The following is a 21,102-nucleotide window of genomic DNA, read 5'->3' on the forward strand; positions in this document are numbered from 1 at the left end:
GGTGGTTTCTATTATGTAAGCCTCACAAAGTGACTTCAGACCTGAACTGGTCCTTAAAAAGTTGGTTTTTGAAAATTTCTGAGAAATTTCAATATTTACTTCTAAACTTCTAAGGCCTCTTTCAAGCTTGCGTTGTCCGGATCCGTCGTGCACTCCATTTGCCGGAATTATACGCCAGATCCGGAAAAACGCAAGTGAACTGAAAGCATTTGAAGATGGATCCGTCTTCAAAATGCGTTCAGTGTTACTATGGCAGCCAGGACGCTATTAAAGTAGCAGTGGGGAGCGGGGGAGCAGTATACTTACAGTCCGTGCGGCTCCCGGGGCGCTCCAGAATGACGTCAGAGCGCCCCATGCGCATGGATGACGTGATCTATGCGACACGTCATCCATGAGCGTGGGGCGCCCTGACGTCACTCTGGAGCGCCCGGGGAGCCGCACGGACGGTAAGTATACTGCACCCCCGCTCCCCACTACACTTTACCATGGCTGCCAGGACTTTAGCGTCTTGGCAGCCATGGTAACCATTCAGAAAAAGCTAAACGTCGGATCCGGATTAATGCCTTTCAATGGGCATTAATTCCGGATCCGGCCTTGCGGCAAGTGTTCAGGATTTTTGGCCGGAGCAAAAAGCGCAGCATGCTGCGGTATTTTCTCCGGCCAAAAAACTTTCCGTTCCGGAACTGAAGACATCCTGATGCATCCTGAACGGATTTCTCTCCATTCAGAATGCATTAGGATAAAACTGATCAGGATTCTTCCGGCATAGAGCCCCGACGACGGAACTCTATGCCGGAAGAAAAGAACGCAAGTGTGAAAGAGCCCTAAGACTTGTAACATCCCCCAAAAATAAAATGTCATTCCCAAAATGATCCTAACATAAAGTAGACATATGGGGAATGTAAAGTAATAACTATTTTTGTAGGTATTACTATGTATTATAGAAGTAGAGAAATTGAAACTTCGAAACTTGCTAATTTTTCCACATTTTGGGCAAATTTTGTATTTTTTTTATAAATAAAAGTGAATTTTTTTTACTCCATTTTACCAGTGTCATGAAGTACAATATGTGACGAAAAAACAATCTCAGAATGGCCTGAATAAGTAAAAACGTTTTAAAGTTATCACCACTTAAAGTGACACTGGTCAGATTTGCAAAAAATGGCCTGGTCCTTAAAGTGAAATATGGCCGTGTCCTTAAGGGGACTAAAAATTACAGTAAAAAATAGTAAACAAAAATATCAAATTCTGACACCCCCCCCCTTTCCCAATTTTACATTTAAAATAAATAAGAAATAAACATAATTGGCAATTTGGCACTGCTACGTCTGAAAATGTCCAAACTATTAAAATATATATTTCCTGCACAGTGAAAACCGTAACTGAAAAAAAAATGCAATTCACCATTGTTTCGTCCCATTGACCCGAAAAAAAAATAATTAAATGAATAAAAAGTGATCAAAAAGTATCCACTCCAAAATGGTACCAACAAATACCACAGTTTGCCCAGCTCTCCTTTAGCCCTGTAGATCAGAAGATAAAAAGCTATGGTTGTAGGACTATGTCAATGCAGAGAAATTTATATATTATATACAGGGAGTGCAGAATTATTAGGCAAGTTGTATTTTTGAGGATTAATTTTATTATTGAACAACAATCATGTTCTCAATGAACCCAAAAAACTCATTAATATCAAAGCTGAATATTTTTGGAAGTAGTTTTTAGTTTGTTTTTAGTTTTAGCTATTTTAGGGGGATATCTGTGTGTGCAGGTGACTATTACTGTGCATAATTATTAGGCAACTTAACAAAAAACTAATATATACCCATTTCAATTATTTATTTTTACCAGTGAAACCAATATAACATCTCAACATTCACAAATATACATTTCTGACATTCAAAAACAAAACAAAAACAAATCAGTGACCAATATAGCCACCTTTCTTTGCAAGGACACTCAAAAAACCTGCCATCCATGGATTTGTCAGTGTTTTGATCTGTTCACCATCAACATTGCGTGCAGCAGCAACCACAGCCTCCCAGACACTGTTCAGAGAGGTGTACTGTTTTCCCTCCTTGTAAATCTCACATTTGATGATGGACCACAGGTTCTCAATGGGGTTCAGATCAGGTGAACAAGGAGGCCATGTCATTAGATTTTCTTCTTTTATACCCTTTCTTGCCAGCCACGCTGTGGAGTACTTGGACGCGTGTGATGGAGCATTGTCCTGCATGAAAATCATGTTTTTCTTGAAGGATGCAGACTTCTTCCTGTACCACTGCTTGAAGAAGGTGTCTTCCAGAAACTGGCAGTAGGACTGGGAGTTGAGCTTGACTCCATCCTCAACCCGAAAAGGCCCCACAAGCTCATCTTTGATGATACCAGCCCAAACCAGTACTCCACCTCCACCTTGCTGGCGTCTGAGTCGGACTGGAGCTCTCTGCCCTTTACCAATCCAGCCACGGGCCCATCTATCTGGCCTATCAAGACTCACTCTCATTTCATCAGTCCATAAAACCTTAGAAAAATCAGTCTTGAGATATTTCTTGGCCCAGTCTTGACGTTTCAGCTTGTGTGTCTTGTTCAGTGGTGGTCGTCTTTCAGCCTTTCTTACTTTGGCCATGTCTCTGAGTATTGCACACCTTGTGCTTTTGGGCACTCCAGTGATGTTGCAGCTCTGAAATATGGCCAAACTGGTGGCAAGTGGCATCTTGGCAGCTGCACGCTTGACTTTTCTCAGTTCATGGGCAGTTATTTTGCGCCTTGGTTTTTCCACACGCTTCTTGCGACCCTGTTGACTATTTTGAATGAAACGCTTGATTGTTCGATGATCACACTTCAGAAGCTTTGCAATTTTAAGAGTGCTGCATCCCTCTGCAAGATATCTCACTATTTTTGACTTTTCTGAGCCTGTCAAGTCCTTCTTTTGACCCATTTTGCCAAAGGAAAGGAAGTTGCATAATAATTATGCACACCTAATATAGGGTGTTGATGTCATTAGACCACACCCCTTCTCATTACAGAGATGCACATCACCTAATATGCTTAATTGGTAGTAGGCTTTCGAGCCTATACAGCTTGGAGTAAGACAACATGCATAAAGAGGATGATGTGGTCAAAATACTCATTTGCCTAATAATTCTGCACGCAGTGTATATATATATATATATATATATATATATATATACACTGCTCAAAAAAATAAAGGGAACACTTAAACAACACAATGTAACTCCAAGTCAATCACACTTCTGTGAAATCAAACTGTCCACTTAGGAAGCAACGCTGAGTGATAATCAATTTCACATGCTGTTGTGCAAATGGGATAGACAACAGGTGGAAATTATAGGCAATTAGCAAGACACCCCCAATATGAGTGGTTCTGCAGGTGGTGACCACAGACCATTTCTCAGTTCCTATGCTTCCTGGCTGATGTTTTGGTCACTTTTAAATGGTGACGGCGATTTCACTCTAGTGGTAGCATGAGACGGAGTCTACAACCCACACAAGTGGCTCAGGTAGTGCAGCTTATCCAGGATGGCATATCAATGCGAGCTGTGGCAAGAAGGTTTGCTGTGTCTGTCAGCGTAGTGTCCAGAGCATGGAGGCGCTACCAGGAGACAGGCCAGTACATCAGGAGACGTGGAGGGGGCCGTAGGAGGGAAACAACCCAGCAGCAGGACCGCTACCTCCGCCTTTGTGCAAGGAGGAACAGGAGGAGCACTGCCAGAGCCCTGCAAAATGACCTCCAGCAGGCCACAAATGTGCATGTGTCTGCTCAAACGGTCAGAAACAGACTCCATGAGGGTGATATGAGGGCCCGACGTCCACAGGTGGGGGTTGTGCTTACAGCCCAACACCATGCAGGACGTTTGGCATTTGTCAGAGAACACCAAGATTGTCAAATTCGCCACTGGCGCGCTGTGCTCTTCACAGATGAAAGCAGGTTCACACTGAGCACATGTGACAGACGTGACAGAGTCTGGAAACGCCGTGGAGAACGTTCTGCTGCCTGCAACATCCCCCAGCATGACCGGTTTGGCATTGGGTCAGTAATGGTGTGGGGTGGCATTTCTTTGGAGGGCCGCACAGCCCTCCATGTGCTTGCCAGAGGTAGCCTGACTGCCATTAGGTACCAAGATGAGATCCTCAGACCCCTTGTGAGACCATATGCTGGTGCGGTTGGCCCTGGGTTCCTCCTAATGCAAGACAATGCTAGACCTCATGTGGCTGGAGTGTGTCAGCAGTTCCTGCAAGACGAAGGCATTGATGCTATGGACTGGCCCGCCCGTCCCCTAGACCTGAATCCAATTGAGCACATCTGGGACATCATGTCTCGCTCTATCCACCAACGTCACGTTGCACCACAGACTGTCCAGGAGTTGGCAGATGCTTTAGTCCAGGTCTGGGAGGAGATCCCTCAGGAGACCGTCCGCCACCTCATCAGGAGCATGCACAGGCGTTGTAGGGAGGTCATACAGGCACGTGGAGGCTACACACACTACTGAGCCTCATTTTGACTTGTTTTAAGGACATTACATCAAAGTTGGATCAGCCTGTAGTGTGTTTTTCCACTTTAATTTTGAGTGTGACTCCAAATCCAGACCTTTATGGGTTAAAAAATTTGATTTCCATTTTTTGATTTTGTGTGATTTTGTTGTCAGCACATTCAACTATGTAAAGAACAAAGTATTTCAGAAGAATATTTAATTAACTCAGATCTAGGATGTGTTATTTTTGTGTTCCCTTTATTTTTTTGAGCAGTGTATGTATATATATATATATATATATATATATATATATATATATATTAGTTATTTTCTAGAATAGTAAAACATAACAAAAACTAAAAAAATCTGGTATCGCTGTAATCACACTGACCCTCGGAATGAGGTTGTCATGTCAAATTTAGCACAGTGAGAAAAAAACAGAATTGTGTTTTTTTTACCCCACAAAGATTTGTCTCAGTTTCCAATGCAAGCTATGGACAATTAAATGATGTCATTAAAAAATACAACTTGACCCACAAAAAAAGAAGACCTCAAATGACTATGTGAATGAAAAATGTAAACAGTAACTGGCTCTTGGAAGAAACGGGAAAAAATAGGCTCGGTCATTAAGGGGTTCTATAAGTCCAGTCATATGCACCGCCTCATGTTCATCAGTCACATGGCCTTTCTGCAGCTCAGTCCTATTCATGTGAATGGGACTGAGCTGCAATATCAAGAACAGCCACTACAGAATGTACAGCGCTGTGCTTGGTACACTATTAACCACCTCAGCCCCCAGTGCTTAAACAGCCTGAAAGACCAGGCCACTTTTTACACTTCTGACCTACACTACTTTCACCGTTTATTGCTCGGTCATGCAACTTACCACCCAAATGAATTTTACCTCCTTTTCTTCTCACTAATAGAGCTTTCATTTGGTGGTATTTCATTGCTGCTGACATTTTTACTTTTTTTGTTATTAATCGAAATTTAACGTTTTTTTTGCAAAAAAATGACATTTTTCACTTTCAGTTGTAAAATTTTGCAAAAAAAACGACATCCATATAGAAATTTTGCTCTAAATTTATAGTTCTACATGTCTTTGATAAAAAAAAAATGTTTGGGTAAAAAAAAAATGGTTTGGGTAAAAGTTATAGCGTTTACAAACTATGGTACAAAAATGTGAATTTCCGCTTTTTGAAGCAGCTCTGACTTTCTGAGCACCTGTCATGTTTCCTGAGGTTCTACAATGCCCAGACAGTACAAACACCCCACAAATGACCCCATTTCTGAAAGTACACACCCTAAGGTATTCGCTGATGGGCATAGTGAGTTCATAGAACTTTTTCTTTTTTGTCACAAGTTAGCGGAAAAAGATGATTTTTTTTTTTTTTTTTCTTACAAAGTCTCATATTCCACTAACTTGTGACAAAAAATAAAAAGTTCTATGAACTCACTATGCCCATCAGCGAATACCTTGGGGTCTCTTCTTTCCAAAATGGGGTCACTTGTGGGGTAGTTATACTGCCCTGGCATTCTAGGGGCCCAAATGTGTGGTAAGGAGTTTGAAATCAAATTCTGTAAAAAATGACCTGTGAAATCCGAAAGGTGCTCTTTGGAATATGGGCCCCTTTGCCCACCTAGGCTGCAAAAAAGTGTCACACATCTGGTATCTCCGTACTCAGGAGAAGGTGGGGAATGTGTTTTGGGGTGTCATTTTATATATACCCATGCTGGGTGAGAGAAATATCTTGGCAAAAGACAACTTTTCCCATTTTTTTATACAAAGTTGTCATTTGACCAAGATATTTATCTCACCCAGCATGGGTATATGTAAAAAGACACCCCAAAACACATTCCTCAACTTCTCCTGAGTACGGCGATACCACATGTGTGACACTTTTTTGCAGCCTAGGTGGGCAAAGGGGCCCATATTCCAAAGAGCACCTTTCGGATTTCACTCCTCATTTTTTCCTGAATTTGATTTCAAACTCCTTACCACACATTTGGGCCCCTAGAATACCAGGGCAGTATAACTACCCCACAAGTGACCCCATTTTGGAAAGAAGACACCCCAAGGTATTCCGTGAGGGGCATGGCGAGTTCCTAGAATTTTTTATTTTTTGTCACAAGTTAGTGGAAAATGATGATTTTTTTTTTTTTTTTTTTTTTTTTTTTCATACAAAGTCTCATATTCCACAAACTTGTGACAAAAAATAAAAACTTCCATGAACTCACTATGCCCATCAGCGAATACCTTGGGGTCTCTTCTTTCCAAAATGGGGTCACTTGTGGGGTAGTTATACTGCCCTGGCATTCTAGGGGCCCAAATGTGTGGTAAGTAGGTAAATGACCTGTGAAATCCGAAAGGTGCTCTTTGGAATGTGGGCCCCTTTGCCCACCTAGGCTGCAAAAAAGTGTCACACATCTGGTATCTCTGTATTCAGGAGAAGTTGAGGAATGTGTTTTGGGGTGTCTTTTTACATATACCCATGCTGGGTGAGATAAATATCTTGGTCAAATGCCAACTTTGTATAAAAAAATGGGAAAAGTTGTCTTTTGCCAAGATATTTCTCTCACCCAGCATGGGTATATGTAAAATGACACCCCAAAACACATTCCCCAACTTCTCCCGATTACGGAGATACCAGATGTGTGACACTTTTTTGCAGCCGAGGTGGGCAAAGGGGCCCATATTCAAAAGAGCACCTTTCGGATTTCACAGGTCATTTTTTACAGAATTTGATTTCAAACTCCTTACCACACATTTGGGCCCCTAGAATGCCAGGGCAGTATAACTACCCCACAAGTGACCCCATTTTGGAAAGAAGACACCCCAAGGTATTCGCTGATGGGTATAGTGAGTTCATGGAAGTTTTTATTTTTTGTCACAAGTTAGTGGAATATGAGACTTTGTATGAAAAAAAAAAAAAAAAAAAAAATAAGCATTTTCCACTAACTTGTGACAAAAAATAAAAAATTCTAGGAACTCGCCATGCCCCTCACGGAATACCTTGGGGTGTCTTCTTTCCAAAATGGGGTCACTTGTGGGGTAGTTATACTGCCCTGGCATTTTCCAGGGGCCCTAATGTGTGGTAAGTAGGTAAATGACCTGTGAAATCCTAAAGGTGCTCTTTGGAATATGGGCCCCTTTGCCCACCTAGGCTGCAAAAAAGTGTCACACATGTGGTATCGCCGTATTCAGGAGAAGATGGGGAATGTGTTTTGGGGTGTCATTTTACATATACCCATGCTGGGTGAGAGAAATATCTTGGCAAAAGACAACTTTTCCCATTTTTTTATACAAAGTTGGCATTTGATCAAGATATTTCTCTCACCCAGCATGGGTATATGTAAAATGACACCCCAAAACACATTCCCCAACTTCTCCTGAGTACGGCGATACCAGATGTGTGACACTTTTTTGCAGCCTAGATGCGCAAAGGTGCCCAAATTCCTTTTAGGAGGGCATTTTTAGACATTTGGATACCAGACTTCTTCTCACGCTTTGGGGCCCCTAGAATGCCAGGGCAGTATAAATACCCCACATGTGACCCCATTTTGGAAAGAAGACACCCCAAGGTATTCAATGAGGGGCATGGCGAGTTCATAGAAATTTTTTTTTTTGGCACAAGTTAGCGGAAATTGATATTTTTAATTTTTTTCTCACAAAGTCTCCCGTTCCGCTAACTTGGGACAAAAATTTCAATCTTTCATGGACTCAATATGCCCCTCACGGAATACCTGGGGGTGTCTTCTTTCCGAAATGGGGTCACATGTGGGGTATTTATACTGCCCTGGCATTCTAGGGGCCCTAAAGCGTGAGAAGAAGTCTGGAATATAAATGTCTAAAAAATTTTACGCATTTGGATTCCGTGAGGGGTATGGTGAGTTCATGTGAGATTTTATTTTTTGACACAAGTTAGTGGAATATGAGACTTTGTAAGAAAAAAAAAAAAAAATTCCGCTAACTTGGGCCAAAAAAATATCTGAATGGAGCCTTACAGAGGGGTGATCAATGACAGGGGGGTGATCAATGACAGGGGGGTGATCAATGACAGGGGGGTGATCAATGACAGGGGGGTGATCAGGGAGTCTATATGGGGTGATAACCACAGTCATTGATCACGCCCGTGTAAGGCTTCATTCAGACGTCCGGATGCGTTTTGCGGATCCGATCCATCTATCAGTGCATCCGTAAAAATCATGCGGACATCTGAATGGAGCTTTACAGGGGGGTAATCAATGACAGGGGGGTAATCAGGGAGTCTATATGGGGTGATCACCACAGTCATTGATCACGCCCCTGTAAGGCTTCATTCAGACGTCCGGATGCGTTTTGCGGATCCGATCCATCTATCAGTGCATCCGTAAAAATCATGCGGACATCTGAATGGAGCTTTACAGGGGGGTAATCAATGACAGGGGGGTAATCAATGACAGGGGGGTGATCAGGGAGTCTATATGGGGTGATCACCACAGTCATTGATTATGCCCCTGTAAGGCTTCATTCAGACTTCCGGATGCGTTTTGAGGATCCGATCCATCTATCAGTGCATCCGTAAAAATCATGCGGACATCTGAATGGAGCTTTACAGGGGGGTAATCAATGACAGGGGGGTGATCACCACAGTCATTGATCATGCCCCTGTAAGGCTTCATTCAGACGACCGGATGCGTTTTGCGGCGGATCCGATCCATGTATCAGTGCATCCGTAAAAATCATGCGGACATCTGAATGGAGCTTTACAGGGGGGTAATCAATGACAGGGGGGTAATCAATGACAGGGGGGTGATCAGGGAGTCTATATGGGGTGATCACCACAGTCATTGATCACGCCCCTGTAAGGCTTCATTCAGACGTCCGGATGCGTTTTGCGGATCCGATCCATCTATCAGTGCATCCGTAAAAATCATGCGGACGTCTGAATGGAGCTTTACAGGGGGTTGATCAATGACAGGGGGGTAATCAATGACAGGGGGGTGATCAGGGGTGATCAGGGGTGATTAGGGGTGATCAGGGGCTAATAAGGGGTTAATAAGTGAAGGGGGGGGGGGTGTAGTGTAGTGTAGTGGTGCTTGGTGCTACTTTACTGAGCTACCTGTGTCCTCTGGTGGTCGATCCAAACAAAGGGGACCACCAGAGGACCAGGTAGCAGGTATATTAGACGCTGTTATCAAAACAGCGTCTAATATACCTGTTAGGGGTTAAAAAAAACACATCTCCAGCCTGCCAGCGAACGATCGCCGCTGGCAGGCTGGAGATCAACTCTCTTACCTTCCGTTCCTGTGAGCGCGCGCGCCTGTGTGCGCGCGTTCACAGGAAGTCTCACGTCTCGCGAGATGACGCGTATATGCGTGACTGTGCGCAGCGCTGCCACCTCCGGAACGCGATCCTGCGTTAGGCGGTCCGGAGGTGGTTAAGAGTCCACAGTACTCTTTTGAATGTTGTGGCCTCTTCAAACAGCTGATTGGTGGCGGTGCTGTGAGTCAGACCCCCACTGATAAAATAACAATGACCTATTCTGGGGATAGCGTAGCTCATGTAACCGTCATGTTTTCACCAAATAAAATAAAAAACTATTTTAGCATGTTACTGCTGCATTATGCAGAAAGCAAGCTTTAGTTTCTTCACATACCACTGTATTCCTTGAGTTTTCCCCTTAGTTACAGCTGTTTTAACCTCTACAATAGGAGGATCTTCTCAAGATGGGTCCTCTGCCAGTTCTCTGAGGCCAAAACTGCCTTCCCTCACTTCACATACACACTTGCTGTGGCCAGCAAGATTGGACTACTGAGAGACACGCCTCCTCACTCTGAAGCCTAATTCAGGCATGCAGTGTGAAGGACCGCCCCTCTGTCTTCTGTTTACACTAAAGGGAAAACAGACAAGCCCTAGTAACGGTCTTTTAAGGGAGCAGTGGAAAGGGACAGAGGACATTAATGAAAGCTGTTATTATAAGGTAATTACATTTTTTTTAACAATCATTGACAGACTTACTCAGGTATACATGCCTAGCTCTAATAAACTAGCAAATGAAAAAAACAATATGACAGTTACCCTTTAATTCCAGGAAAAACCCTTTAATGCAGTGCAATCAAAGTGCAAATCAAAAGATTAAACAAAAAAAGCATATAATTGTCCTTACCGGGATACCAGATTTATTAAATCTGAATTCTCTTTGCAGTCCATATGGATATTGATATGAATGACCTCGCATCTTCCAGTCTGCTAAAAATGCAACAATTTTAACGGTTTAATACACTGTACTCGTAAATTATGTGCAAATAGTTTCCATGCAGTAAGATCAGTCACTTACTAATATAGTAGGCATGTTCACACAGTGTGTTTTCCATGCAGAGTTTCGCCATTCGCTTCCCATTGTTGTCAATGTCAATCTGTGCTGTAGTTTATACAGCGCAGATTCTTCAGCATGTGGGGAAAAAAGCCCATTGTTATGTTTATTCTTGTTGCTGATTCTGCATGGAAACCGCAGTGTGTGAGCAAATACAGATTACCCCATTGAATGGGACCAAATCCAAATGAGTATTAGCATCCTCTACAACTGCAAATCTGCTGAAGAAATGTAGGGATCAACCCTGGATTTCTGCATTGGATTCTCCAGCAGATATATATTATGGTGAAATTTGCCATGTGAACATGTTCTAACGCTAAGCAAGTGATTACCTCTATACTCTCCCTGATGTACAGGACATCACTTGCCTCTCCTCTACTGATTCATGACAGTGACTAATAACAGCACTGCCTTGCATCTTGTAATAGAGGGGCATGCAGGCAGCTGTAAAAAGAGGCAATATCTGTAAGAGGGGTTATGGAAACTGTAGTGCTTCACACTGGTAAACCTATAGACAGCAATCCCTGGTAGCATCAAAACAAAGGTGCACCTGAAAAACATTTACTTCCCATCTGGGTGGCATCACGTTTTGATCTTTCAGATACATAAGGTACTTTTTGCTTTTGTGCCTTTTTAATAAGCCTTGAAAAAAAAAATTGATGTGTCCACATTAAAAATGTATTATTGATTTCCCGCCGCTTTATTAGCGCTAACATGACCCATGGAGCTGAGCTGACTGCAATCCAAAACACAAGCACCTGCCCCAGTAGAGCTACCAATCTAATTTCCCTACTGAACACACATCATGACCTTTTTTTGAATCCAATCGTTTTTATTAAATCAATAAATGCAGGATATTACAAAAACAATACATTGTCTTTTCTTACTTTATCCACCATGTGGAATCAGTGTACAGCAATATCCATAAAAATATCAACATACAGTTATATCATGTGTCCAAACATAACAAGTACACTTGTAAAAACAAATATTGAGGCAAAGAATTGCATAAGACCTAACAATCTCAAATCCCCTCCCCCTCCCCCCCACCCTTCCCTACCACCTCCCCACCCTGTAAACTAGTCTTGAACCCACCCGAACCTATATAACCACATGAGTATGAGATAACCAATCACTCCACATTTTGTCAAACTTCTGAGGACACCCTCTCTTCACATACACCCCTTTTTCCAATATCAGCATGTCATGCACCTTCCGTTCAAACTCCCCCAGTGTAGGCGGACTTCCCTGGATCCACCTCATAGCCACCAGCTTCCTGGCCACATACATCAACCTCGCCACTGCGACCTTAACCGATTCAGTCCCTTCAATATCAGACACATACCCCAATACACACACCTTGGGATCTTTTTGAATTTTCAACGTCATTTTACTATTAATCATATTCCTTACATCCTCCCAGTAATTACCAATTACTGGACAAGACCAAAGCATATGTAACAAATCCGCACCATCTTCCATACACTTTGGACACTTGTCATTAATTCTTACTCCAACCTTTTTTAGGAACACCGGTGTTTTGTACACTCTATGTATGATAAATAGTTGGGACAATTTGCCCTGTTCACTCAAGGACACCTTGGGGACTCCTTCCAATATTTAATCCCACTTATCCTTAGACATTTCCCCCAAATCAGCCTCCCATTTCTTCATTCTTGAGAGCGGAAACCCCTCTAAGAATTTATCAAGTAGAGGAGCGTACACCTGTGATATCAGCCCTCTTTCCCCCCCCCCCCCCCCTGTCAGGAGAACAAGTTTATGAACCACCTCCATTTGGGCTATCACACATCCTTTCCGCAGCGTGACCTCAAGGGCATGCCTTATTTGAAGATATTTATAGAACCATCCCCTAGGGATATTGAATTCCTGCTGCAGGTTCTGAAATGACTTACATATCTTATCCTCAATTAATTGGCCAATTCTCGTCACTCCATAATTTTCCCAGTTCCGAAGTCCTGACATGGCAAAAAATTCAGGCAACAGGTGATTATTTCTAATAGGGGAAAGTTCACTGATTCCACCTACACCTCTTAGCTGCTTCACCTTTGCCCAAACTTTTTTCATAAGTTCAATAAGAGGGAGTTTTTCCCTCCCAGCATGCATTCCTGACCCTTCCAGAATTCCCATGAGATCACGACTGCCCAACCAATGCTGCAATATCTGTCCAGTCATATCCGGCACTTGGAGACCAATCCACCCCTTGAAATGCTGACATTGGGAAGCCCAAAAATAAATCCATGCATTAGGAACAGCCAAACCCCCTTCCGACTAAGGGTACTGCAATGTCTCCAGTTTAATTCTAGCCTGACCATATTTCCAAATAAGATCCCTAAATATAGAGTGAATTTTCTTAAATCTATCCAGGGGGATCCATACGGGAGCATTGTTCAATACATAGAGCAGCTGGGGCATCATAACCATTTTTAAGAGGTTCACTCTACCTACCACCGAAAGAAAGAGCCTACACCATGACCTCACCTTTAGCCTGAAAGTAGCCAGCAACGGAAACAAATTAAGGTCCTCAAATTCCGACAATCTAGGTGTTATATACAATCCCAAGTATTTAAATTTGTCCACCCAAGGAACCCGACTATCTACTTGTCTGCCTGACAGGGCCTGCCCGTCAATTGGCATCAAAGAGGATTTTTGCCAATTTATCTGAAGCCCAGAGAAGCCACCAAATCTGTCAATCAATGCCATGGCCGCATCCAGGGACGCACCAGTATCGCCCATAAAAAGCAGAGTGTCATCAGCGTACATAGCCACTTTGTTGTGCAGCCCACCGTATCTAAACCCTTCTATATTTGTTGATAAGCGGATATACGCCGCAAGTGGCTCTATTGCAAGAGCAAACAATAAGGGCGACAATGGGCATCCCTGTCTGGTGCCCCTGGCAAGGGCAAAACAATCTGACAACCCTCCATTAGCTCTAATTCTCGCCTTAGGACTAGAATACAGGACCTTTACCCACTGAATGAACCGCGCTCCAAAGCCCATGATTCTCAAGACCCCCCACAAGTAGTTCCACTCCACACTATCAAACGCCTTGGCGGCGTCGAGAGTCAGCAAGGCCCTGTCTCCACAATTATCCGCCAGAATATTTAAACTAGCATATAGCCTACGGAGATTAATAGCCATCGATTTCCCAGGCATAAAACCCGTTTGGTCCGGGTGTACTATGGTCAGAATCACCTTGGACAGCCTGTTCGCCAACACCTTCGCCAGGAGCTTAACATCAGCCGTGAGAAGCGAAATTGGTCTGTAGGAATCCGGTATTTTAGGATCCTTCCCAGGTTTAGGTATAACCACAATTATAGCTTCCTGCATCGAATGTGGTAACGAACCTGCCTCCAATGAGTGCTCAAGCAACTTAAGTAATTCAGGAAGTAATATCCCCTGCAGCTTTTTATACACCTCTACTGGGAGGCCATCTGCTCCAGGCGCCTTACCATTCGCCATACCCCCAAGCGCAGCCTCCAGTTCTTCAAGTGAAATCGGCTCCTCCAGCCTTTCTCTATCCTCCTCTGACAACACCGATAACTGTGCTTCCACTAGGAAATCATTCAAAGCCTCCCCAGAACTAGAGCCGGTGGACGCATATAGAGATACATAAAAACTTTTTAGAACATCTAATATTCCTTTCGTGTCCTGGCTACTATTCCCCATGTCATCTCTTAGTTCCTGAATACAAGAGGAGCCTCTCTGAGCCTGTGATACCACCGACAGCAGATGACCCACCTTCTCGCCTTCTTCAAAGGATCTCTGACGATAAAAACTTCTCTTTCTTTCTGCGGCCTGCACTAAATGACACCTCAGCTGCTCCTGAGCTACCGCCAGCGCCTCACTATTAATCAGGGTGGGGGATCTACCAAACTCTCTCTCCGCCTCAGCCACTAGAACATGAGCTTTAACGTCCGCCTCTCTAGACCTAGATTTATGCTTGCTAATTTCTTTCATCAGGACTCCCCTCAGGAATGCTTTCATGGCGTCCCAGACACCCGGTATCGAAGCCGTCCCTGTATTGATAGCAAAAAATTCCTTAATCTCCAGAGAGATCCCAGACAGGTCACCCAACACATTCAGCCAATGAGGATTACACTTCCACAGCCTCGGTCCCTGTCCGAGCACCCCCAGGCGCAAGTCAATCTGCACCAGAGAATGGTCAGACAACGACCGAGGATGATAGACAACATCCCTAACCAGTGGCAGCATTATATCATTAACAAGGGCCAAATCAATACGCGATAGCGAATGGTGCGTGGCTGATCTGCACGAGAATTCACGCTTATCAGGGTTACGCAGTCTCCATACATCATATACACCGATTTCACACATAATATTCCTGAGAGCCGCACTCCCAGGTAGACCACCTGCTCCCTCCACCCGGCATCTGTCTAGTGAGTCATTCAGTGCGCAATTGAAGTCTCCAACCAATAGCCACGGCAACCCAGTGAAATCCGCCATAAAGTCCATAATCTCTCTTATCAATGGGGATGCAAAAGGTGGGGGCACGTACACAGACACCAGCACCACCTGTATCCCATCCACCTTACACACCACACACACATACCTACCATCAGCGTCCACACATTCCTGCATATGTTCATACCTAATACTACTATGCACAATCATGCTTACACCTCTAGAGTGAGAGGAATGAGTTGAATGTAACGCATGGATCACCCAATTTTTACTCATCCAGTGTAAATTATCTCCGATTAGATGCGTTTCTTGAAGGCAACATATAGCCGGCTGAAACCGCCCCAAGTATTGAAAAATGCACTGTCTTTTCCATACATCCGCCATCCCTCTCACATTCCAGCTTAAAACTCTAATCACCTGTGACATAATAAAACATCAAACCATATTTAAATCTCACCACCCACTCAGACACCACTTGCTCATAGTTCAAGACCTTATCCCTTCCCCCCAACTTTCTCCCTGCCCCCCCACCCCCCTCCCTCCCTCTCATAATCAAGTTACTATAACAGGGGATCACTGTCCCCTCAGTATCTACTTCACACATTAAAACAGGGCAATCCGAGAGCAACCTGCCCCCCAACCTACAATAATCATAACAGATTATAACACATTTCCTCAGGTAGAGAATCCTCCCCACATCTGAGAAATACATTTCTCTCTCTCAACCACCTACTCCCTCCTCAGGATCTACCATGTGGTAGCATTACATAATACACTCCTTAACTGGTGCAACATTTAAAGCAACCTTAGAGTGCAAATGCATATATAAAGTGAACATAAGAAACCATATCTTGTCTTCTTCAAGTGTCCAGGGCTCCACTTCTCAATTGTCGCTCGTGGACGTCCAACCACTGCGCCGCCTCCTCCGGATCTTCAAAAAATCTGGTGGATCCCAATGCCACCACACGCAGTTTAGCAGGAAACAGCATAGCGTACTGGACTTGTAGACCTCTCAGCCTTTTCTTTATGTCCATAAATCTGCTTCTCCTCCGCTGCACCTCATTGGAATAATCCGGGAATATGGACACTTTAACCCCATTCAGGACCATCTCCTCATTGTCCCTTGATTGCCGCAGGATAGTGTCCCGGTCTTTAAAATGCAGGATCTTCGCCAATATAGGACGGGGAGGTCTGCCTGGCGGAAGCGGCCGCATGGGCACTCTGTGCGCCCGCACCACCGCATACAAGAAAGATAGACCTTTCTCATGAAACAATTGATGCAACCATTTTTCCACAAACTCTGTGGCATTATCCCCCTCCGTCTTTTCTGGCATTCCCACAATCCGCAGGTTATTCCTTCTGGACCTGTTCTCCAGATCATCTGTTTTGGCATATAAAGCAGCAATGTCCTTAGCAGTTGTTTTTGCCGCCATTTGCAAAGGCTGAATATAATCTTCTATGGTGGACACCCTCTTCTCCAATTCAGAGGTGCGCTCAGAGATCTTGTGCAGGTCGTGCCTAATTATAGACACGTCTGACCTTAGGCTGCCAACTTGTACTGTGAGCACTTTCAGGGTGCTGTTGCAGCTGGCCACAGCGGCCATAATATCTTTCAGTGTGGGCTCTTCATTGGCCGCAGCCTTGGGCCTACTGTATTTTTAGCTGGATGTGCAGGGGTCAATGGCGGCCAATTCACCGCATCCAGGGCCTCACCATCAAGGGATCCGTCCTCCTGTTCAGAGGAGGTATGTGCGTCCGTCTCTTTTCCCTCAGCCCAATCGCCCACACCGCTATCAGCACGAGCAAACCTGCTCAGTTTTGCAGCCGCACTCTGGCTCATCTTTTGCTGTAAGGCCGTCCCCTCTTCTTCATCGGCGCCATGCTGGCTCACCTCAGGCCTATCAGACCGCGGCCCTTTGCTGGACTTCCTCGGCATGTCGGAGCTCACCAAGTCACCACCGCACCCTCCGGTCACTTCACTACCACCAGGTAAGGTTGGATCAGTATTTCAAGGAGTGCTACCACTCGATTAAGCAGGATGCTGGCAGGAGCTACGAGCGGTGCGACTTACTCCATGCGCTCCTAGGCCACGCCCCACATCATGACCTTTTTAAAAGCATTAAAAATGATTACCCATGCAGATAACTACTATAAAGTCATAACCTATTGGAATATTAAAAAAAAATAATCTCTGGTTTAAGCAGGTTCACTTCTGTCTAAATGGCCGTTAAAAACGGGCCCATAGATTTCAATGGGGTCTGTCTGGCTGTGAAAAAAATCCCCCCTAGACTGCAATAGTTCTGAATACAGCCATGTGATGGCTGCAAAACTTTGGTGTGAATGCACCCTTGGCCTTTTTGCAGGAATGGGGTGCCTGTGCTATTCTCTTATTCAACTTTCACATAATCATTCATTGCACCCAGTTACTGTTGCTAAATATGCATTTTCAGACCGAGAATTGCCGTTCTCCCACCTCTGGCCATGCCCTACTACACTAGATTGATACGGGCAGGTATCGTTGGTCTCCTACCTCCGGCCCTGTCTGCAGTGTAAATCTTGCGCCGTTCAGTATTCGGCGCAGGCGCAGTGAGTGAAGAGTGCTAGCCGGCTGCCAGCTTCCTCACTGCGCCTGCGCCGTAGTAGACCAACGATGCCTGCCCCTATCAATCTAGTGTAGCAGGGCGTGGCCAGAGGTGGGAGAACGGAGCCTCTAGGAGCAGGGGCAACGCCCCCCGTACTTAGAGGCTAATTAGCATATTATACAAGTTAGTTTTTCTTAATAACGGCGGCAGGCAGTGAGAGGGCACTAATAGTTATGTTCAGCTGACATTAGCGCATCGCTAATGTCAGCCAGCTTAATACCCATTTTTCAGGTGACAGAAACCCTTTAACCTCCTCAGGACCGCCGTACGCAGGATTGCGTCTTTGCGGCGGTCCTGTTGTTCTGGGTGGACGCGCCGGTGCGTCCTCTCGCGAGACGCGAGATTTCGTGCATTGCCGGCCCGCGCATGCGCATCGCGGGCCGGCAAAAGTTAAAGAAGTATTTCGTCACCAGCCTGCCAGCAACGATCATTGGCTGGCAGGCTGGCGATTTTCAAAAAATCAAATCAGAAGCCAGATAACAGATCATATTAGTAAATATGATCTGTTATATGGCTTCTCTGCTTCTCTGCTGGTCCTTTTCGTCGGTTGGATCCAGCAGAGAAGCAGAGATCACTGTGAGTACCCACCAACACTACACCTTAGCCCCTGATCACCTTCCATCACCCCCATCATCCTAATTAACCCCTTGATCGCCCCCTGTCAATCACTTAGTGAAAGACAAAAAGTGATCAGTGTAAACTGTCACTTTTTTTTCCCACTAGTATTGGCTGTTAGGTTTTAGGGATAGTTTAGGCCCCTTGGTTAGGTAGTTAGCGTCAGTTAGCGCCCACCGCACCGCAGTCACTTTTATTCGCTGTTTAGCGTATCGCTAATCAGCATTTGTACTTTTATAGTATCTGTAAGTGATCAAAACTGATCACGGTCAGATCTATAATTGTATTAGTGTCACTTTAGTTCGCCCTCCACTCAAAACGCAGTGTTTGCCCGATCAGGCGTGATCGGTCGCCCACACGTGCGTTCACCCACGCCCGCCCCACCGCAGTGACAAAAAAAAATTTGTTTTTTGATCACTGCACATTCACTTTACACGCTCTGCGGCGATAAAAAAATCAGTTTTGATATTTTTTATCAACCGCAGCGGCCTCCGGTACTTCGCTAGCCTCCCCTTTGTAAGACAGGCTTGCTTTTTTTCTTGGGTAGTCTCAGGGAATACCCCTAAATTTAGTAGTCCAAAATGTCAAACAGGGGGTATTCTTCTGAAGAGGCCTACAGGATTCTGACCCAGTCGGATGAGGAGTGGGAACCCTCATCTGACGAATCTAGCGGGTCAGAATATGAACCTGTGGAAAGCAGTGGCTCTCTGACCCAAAGTTCGGACGAGGAGGTGGAGGTCCCTGGCAGCACCAGGCGTACCCGGCCCCGTGTCGCTAGACCACAGGTTATGCAGGATCCGCTTCAACAGCAGCAGAGTGGGGCTGTCGCTGCCGGATCACGTGGTGAGGCATACACCAGCAGCGCAGCCCTTCCTGGACCTAGTACCAGCACTGCCGTACAACATGGTGACGTGGCGAGCACCAGAAGGGCAGTTGAAGCTGGTACGGTGGCACGTGCACTAGTTACCCCGTCGCAGCCACCGCGCAGACAGGCCCGTAGAGCCCCTAGAATCCCTGAGGTGCTGGCAAACCCTGATTGGCAGTCACCAACTTCAGCCGCACCTGTAGTTCCCCCTTTCACCGCCCAGTCTGGAGTTCGGGTTGAGACGGCTCAAATCGGTTCGGCCCTGGGATTTTTTGAGCTGTTCTTGACTGCGGAGCTCTTGGACTTAGTCGTGGCAGAGACAAACCGGTATGCCACACAATTTATATCCGCCAACCCGGGAAGCTCTTATGCCCAGTCTTTCCGGTGGAAACCAGTCCAAGTTTCCGAACTTAAAATTTTTCTGGGCCTTCTCCTCAACATGGGTCTAACTAAAAAGCATGAATTGCGGTCATATTGGTCCACGAACCCGATTCATCACATGCCCATGTTCTCTGCTGCTATGTCCAGGACACGATTTGAGACCATCCTGCGTTTCCTGCACTTTAGCGACAACACCACCTCCCGTCCCAGAGGCCACCCAGCTTTTGACCGGCTCCACAAAATTCGGCCCCTCATAGACCATTTCAACCAGAAATTTGCAGATTTGTATACCCCCGAGCAAAACATCTGCGTAGACGAGTCCCTAATACATTTTACCGGGCGCCTTGGCTTCAAACAATACATCCCAAGCAAGCGTGCCCGGTATGGGGTCAAATTATATAAGCTCTGTGAAAGGGCCACAGGCTATACCCACAAATTTCGGATCTATGAGGGAAAAGATCAGACCCTGGAGCCGGTCGGTTGCCCTGACTACCTGGGGAGCAGTGGGAAGACAGTCTGGGACTTGGTGTCACCCTTATTCGTCAAGGGGTACCATCTTTATGTGGACAATTTTTACACAAGTGTGGCCCTCTTTAGGCATTTGTTTCTAGAACGGATTTGCGCCTGTGGCACCGCGCGAACTAGTCGCGTGGGATTCCCCCAACGGCTTGTAACCACCCGTCTTGCAAGGGGGGAGAGGGCTGCCTTGTGTAACGAAGAACTGCTCGCGGTGAAATGGAGAGACAAGCGTGACGTTTACATGCTCTCCTCCATTCACGCAGACACGACAATCCAAATTGAAAGGGCAACCCGTGTCATTGAAAAGCCCCTCTCAGTCCACGACTATAATGCGCTCATGGGAGGGGTGGACTTCAATGACCAGATGTTGGCTCCCTATTTAGTTTCCCGCAGAACCAGACGCTGGTATAAGAAGGTGTCTGTATATTTAATTCAATTGGCTGCCTATAATAGTTTTGTTCTCTACAGTAAGGCTGGGAGAACAGGATCCTTCCTCAAATTCCAGGAAGAGATCATCGAGAACCTCATTTATCCGGGAGGTTCCGTGGCCCCATCCACCAGTGTAGTTAGCCGTCTACACGAGCGACATTTCCCCAGTGTCGTTGCTGGTACCTCAACCCAACCGCCACCCCGAAAAAAATGTCGTGTCTGTAGCAGGAGTGGAATAAGGCGTGACACCCGCTATTTCTGTCCTGACTGTCCGGACCACCCTGCCCTATGCTATGGAGAGTGTTTCCGGAAGTACCACACACAGGTACACCTAGCATAGGGATCACATCTCACCAGGA

At 45.2% G+C, this 21,102-nt stretch overlaps 1 protein-coding gene across 2 annotated transcripts in view; it reads right to left on the bottom strand.

The window, feature by feature from the left end:
- LOC120978732 (centromere protein P) overlaps window positions 1-21,102 on the bottom strand; it is a 348,964-nt gene that overhangs the window by 298,926 nt on the left and 28,936 nt on the right. For both annotated transcript variants that reach the window (XM_040407045.1, XM_040407044.1), the window contains exon 5: window positions 10,643-10,722. In XM_040407045.1, coding sequence (XP_040262979.1) covers window positions 10,643-10,722 — 80 coding nt within the window. The remainder of the gene's footprint in view (window positions 1-10,642; window positions 10,723-21,102) is intronic.

The sequence above is a fragment of the Bufo bufo genome, chromosome 9 (genome assembly GCF_905171765.1).
Source record: "Bufo bufo chromosome 9, aBufBuf1.1, whole genome shotgun sequence".
NCBI classification, from domain to species: Eukaryota; Metazoa; Chordata; class Amphibia; order Anura; family Bufonidae; genus Bufo; species Bufo bufo.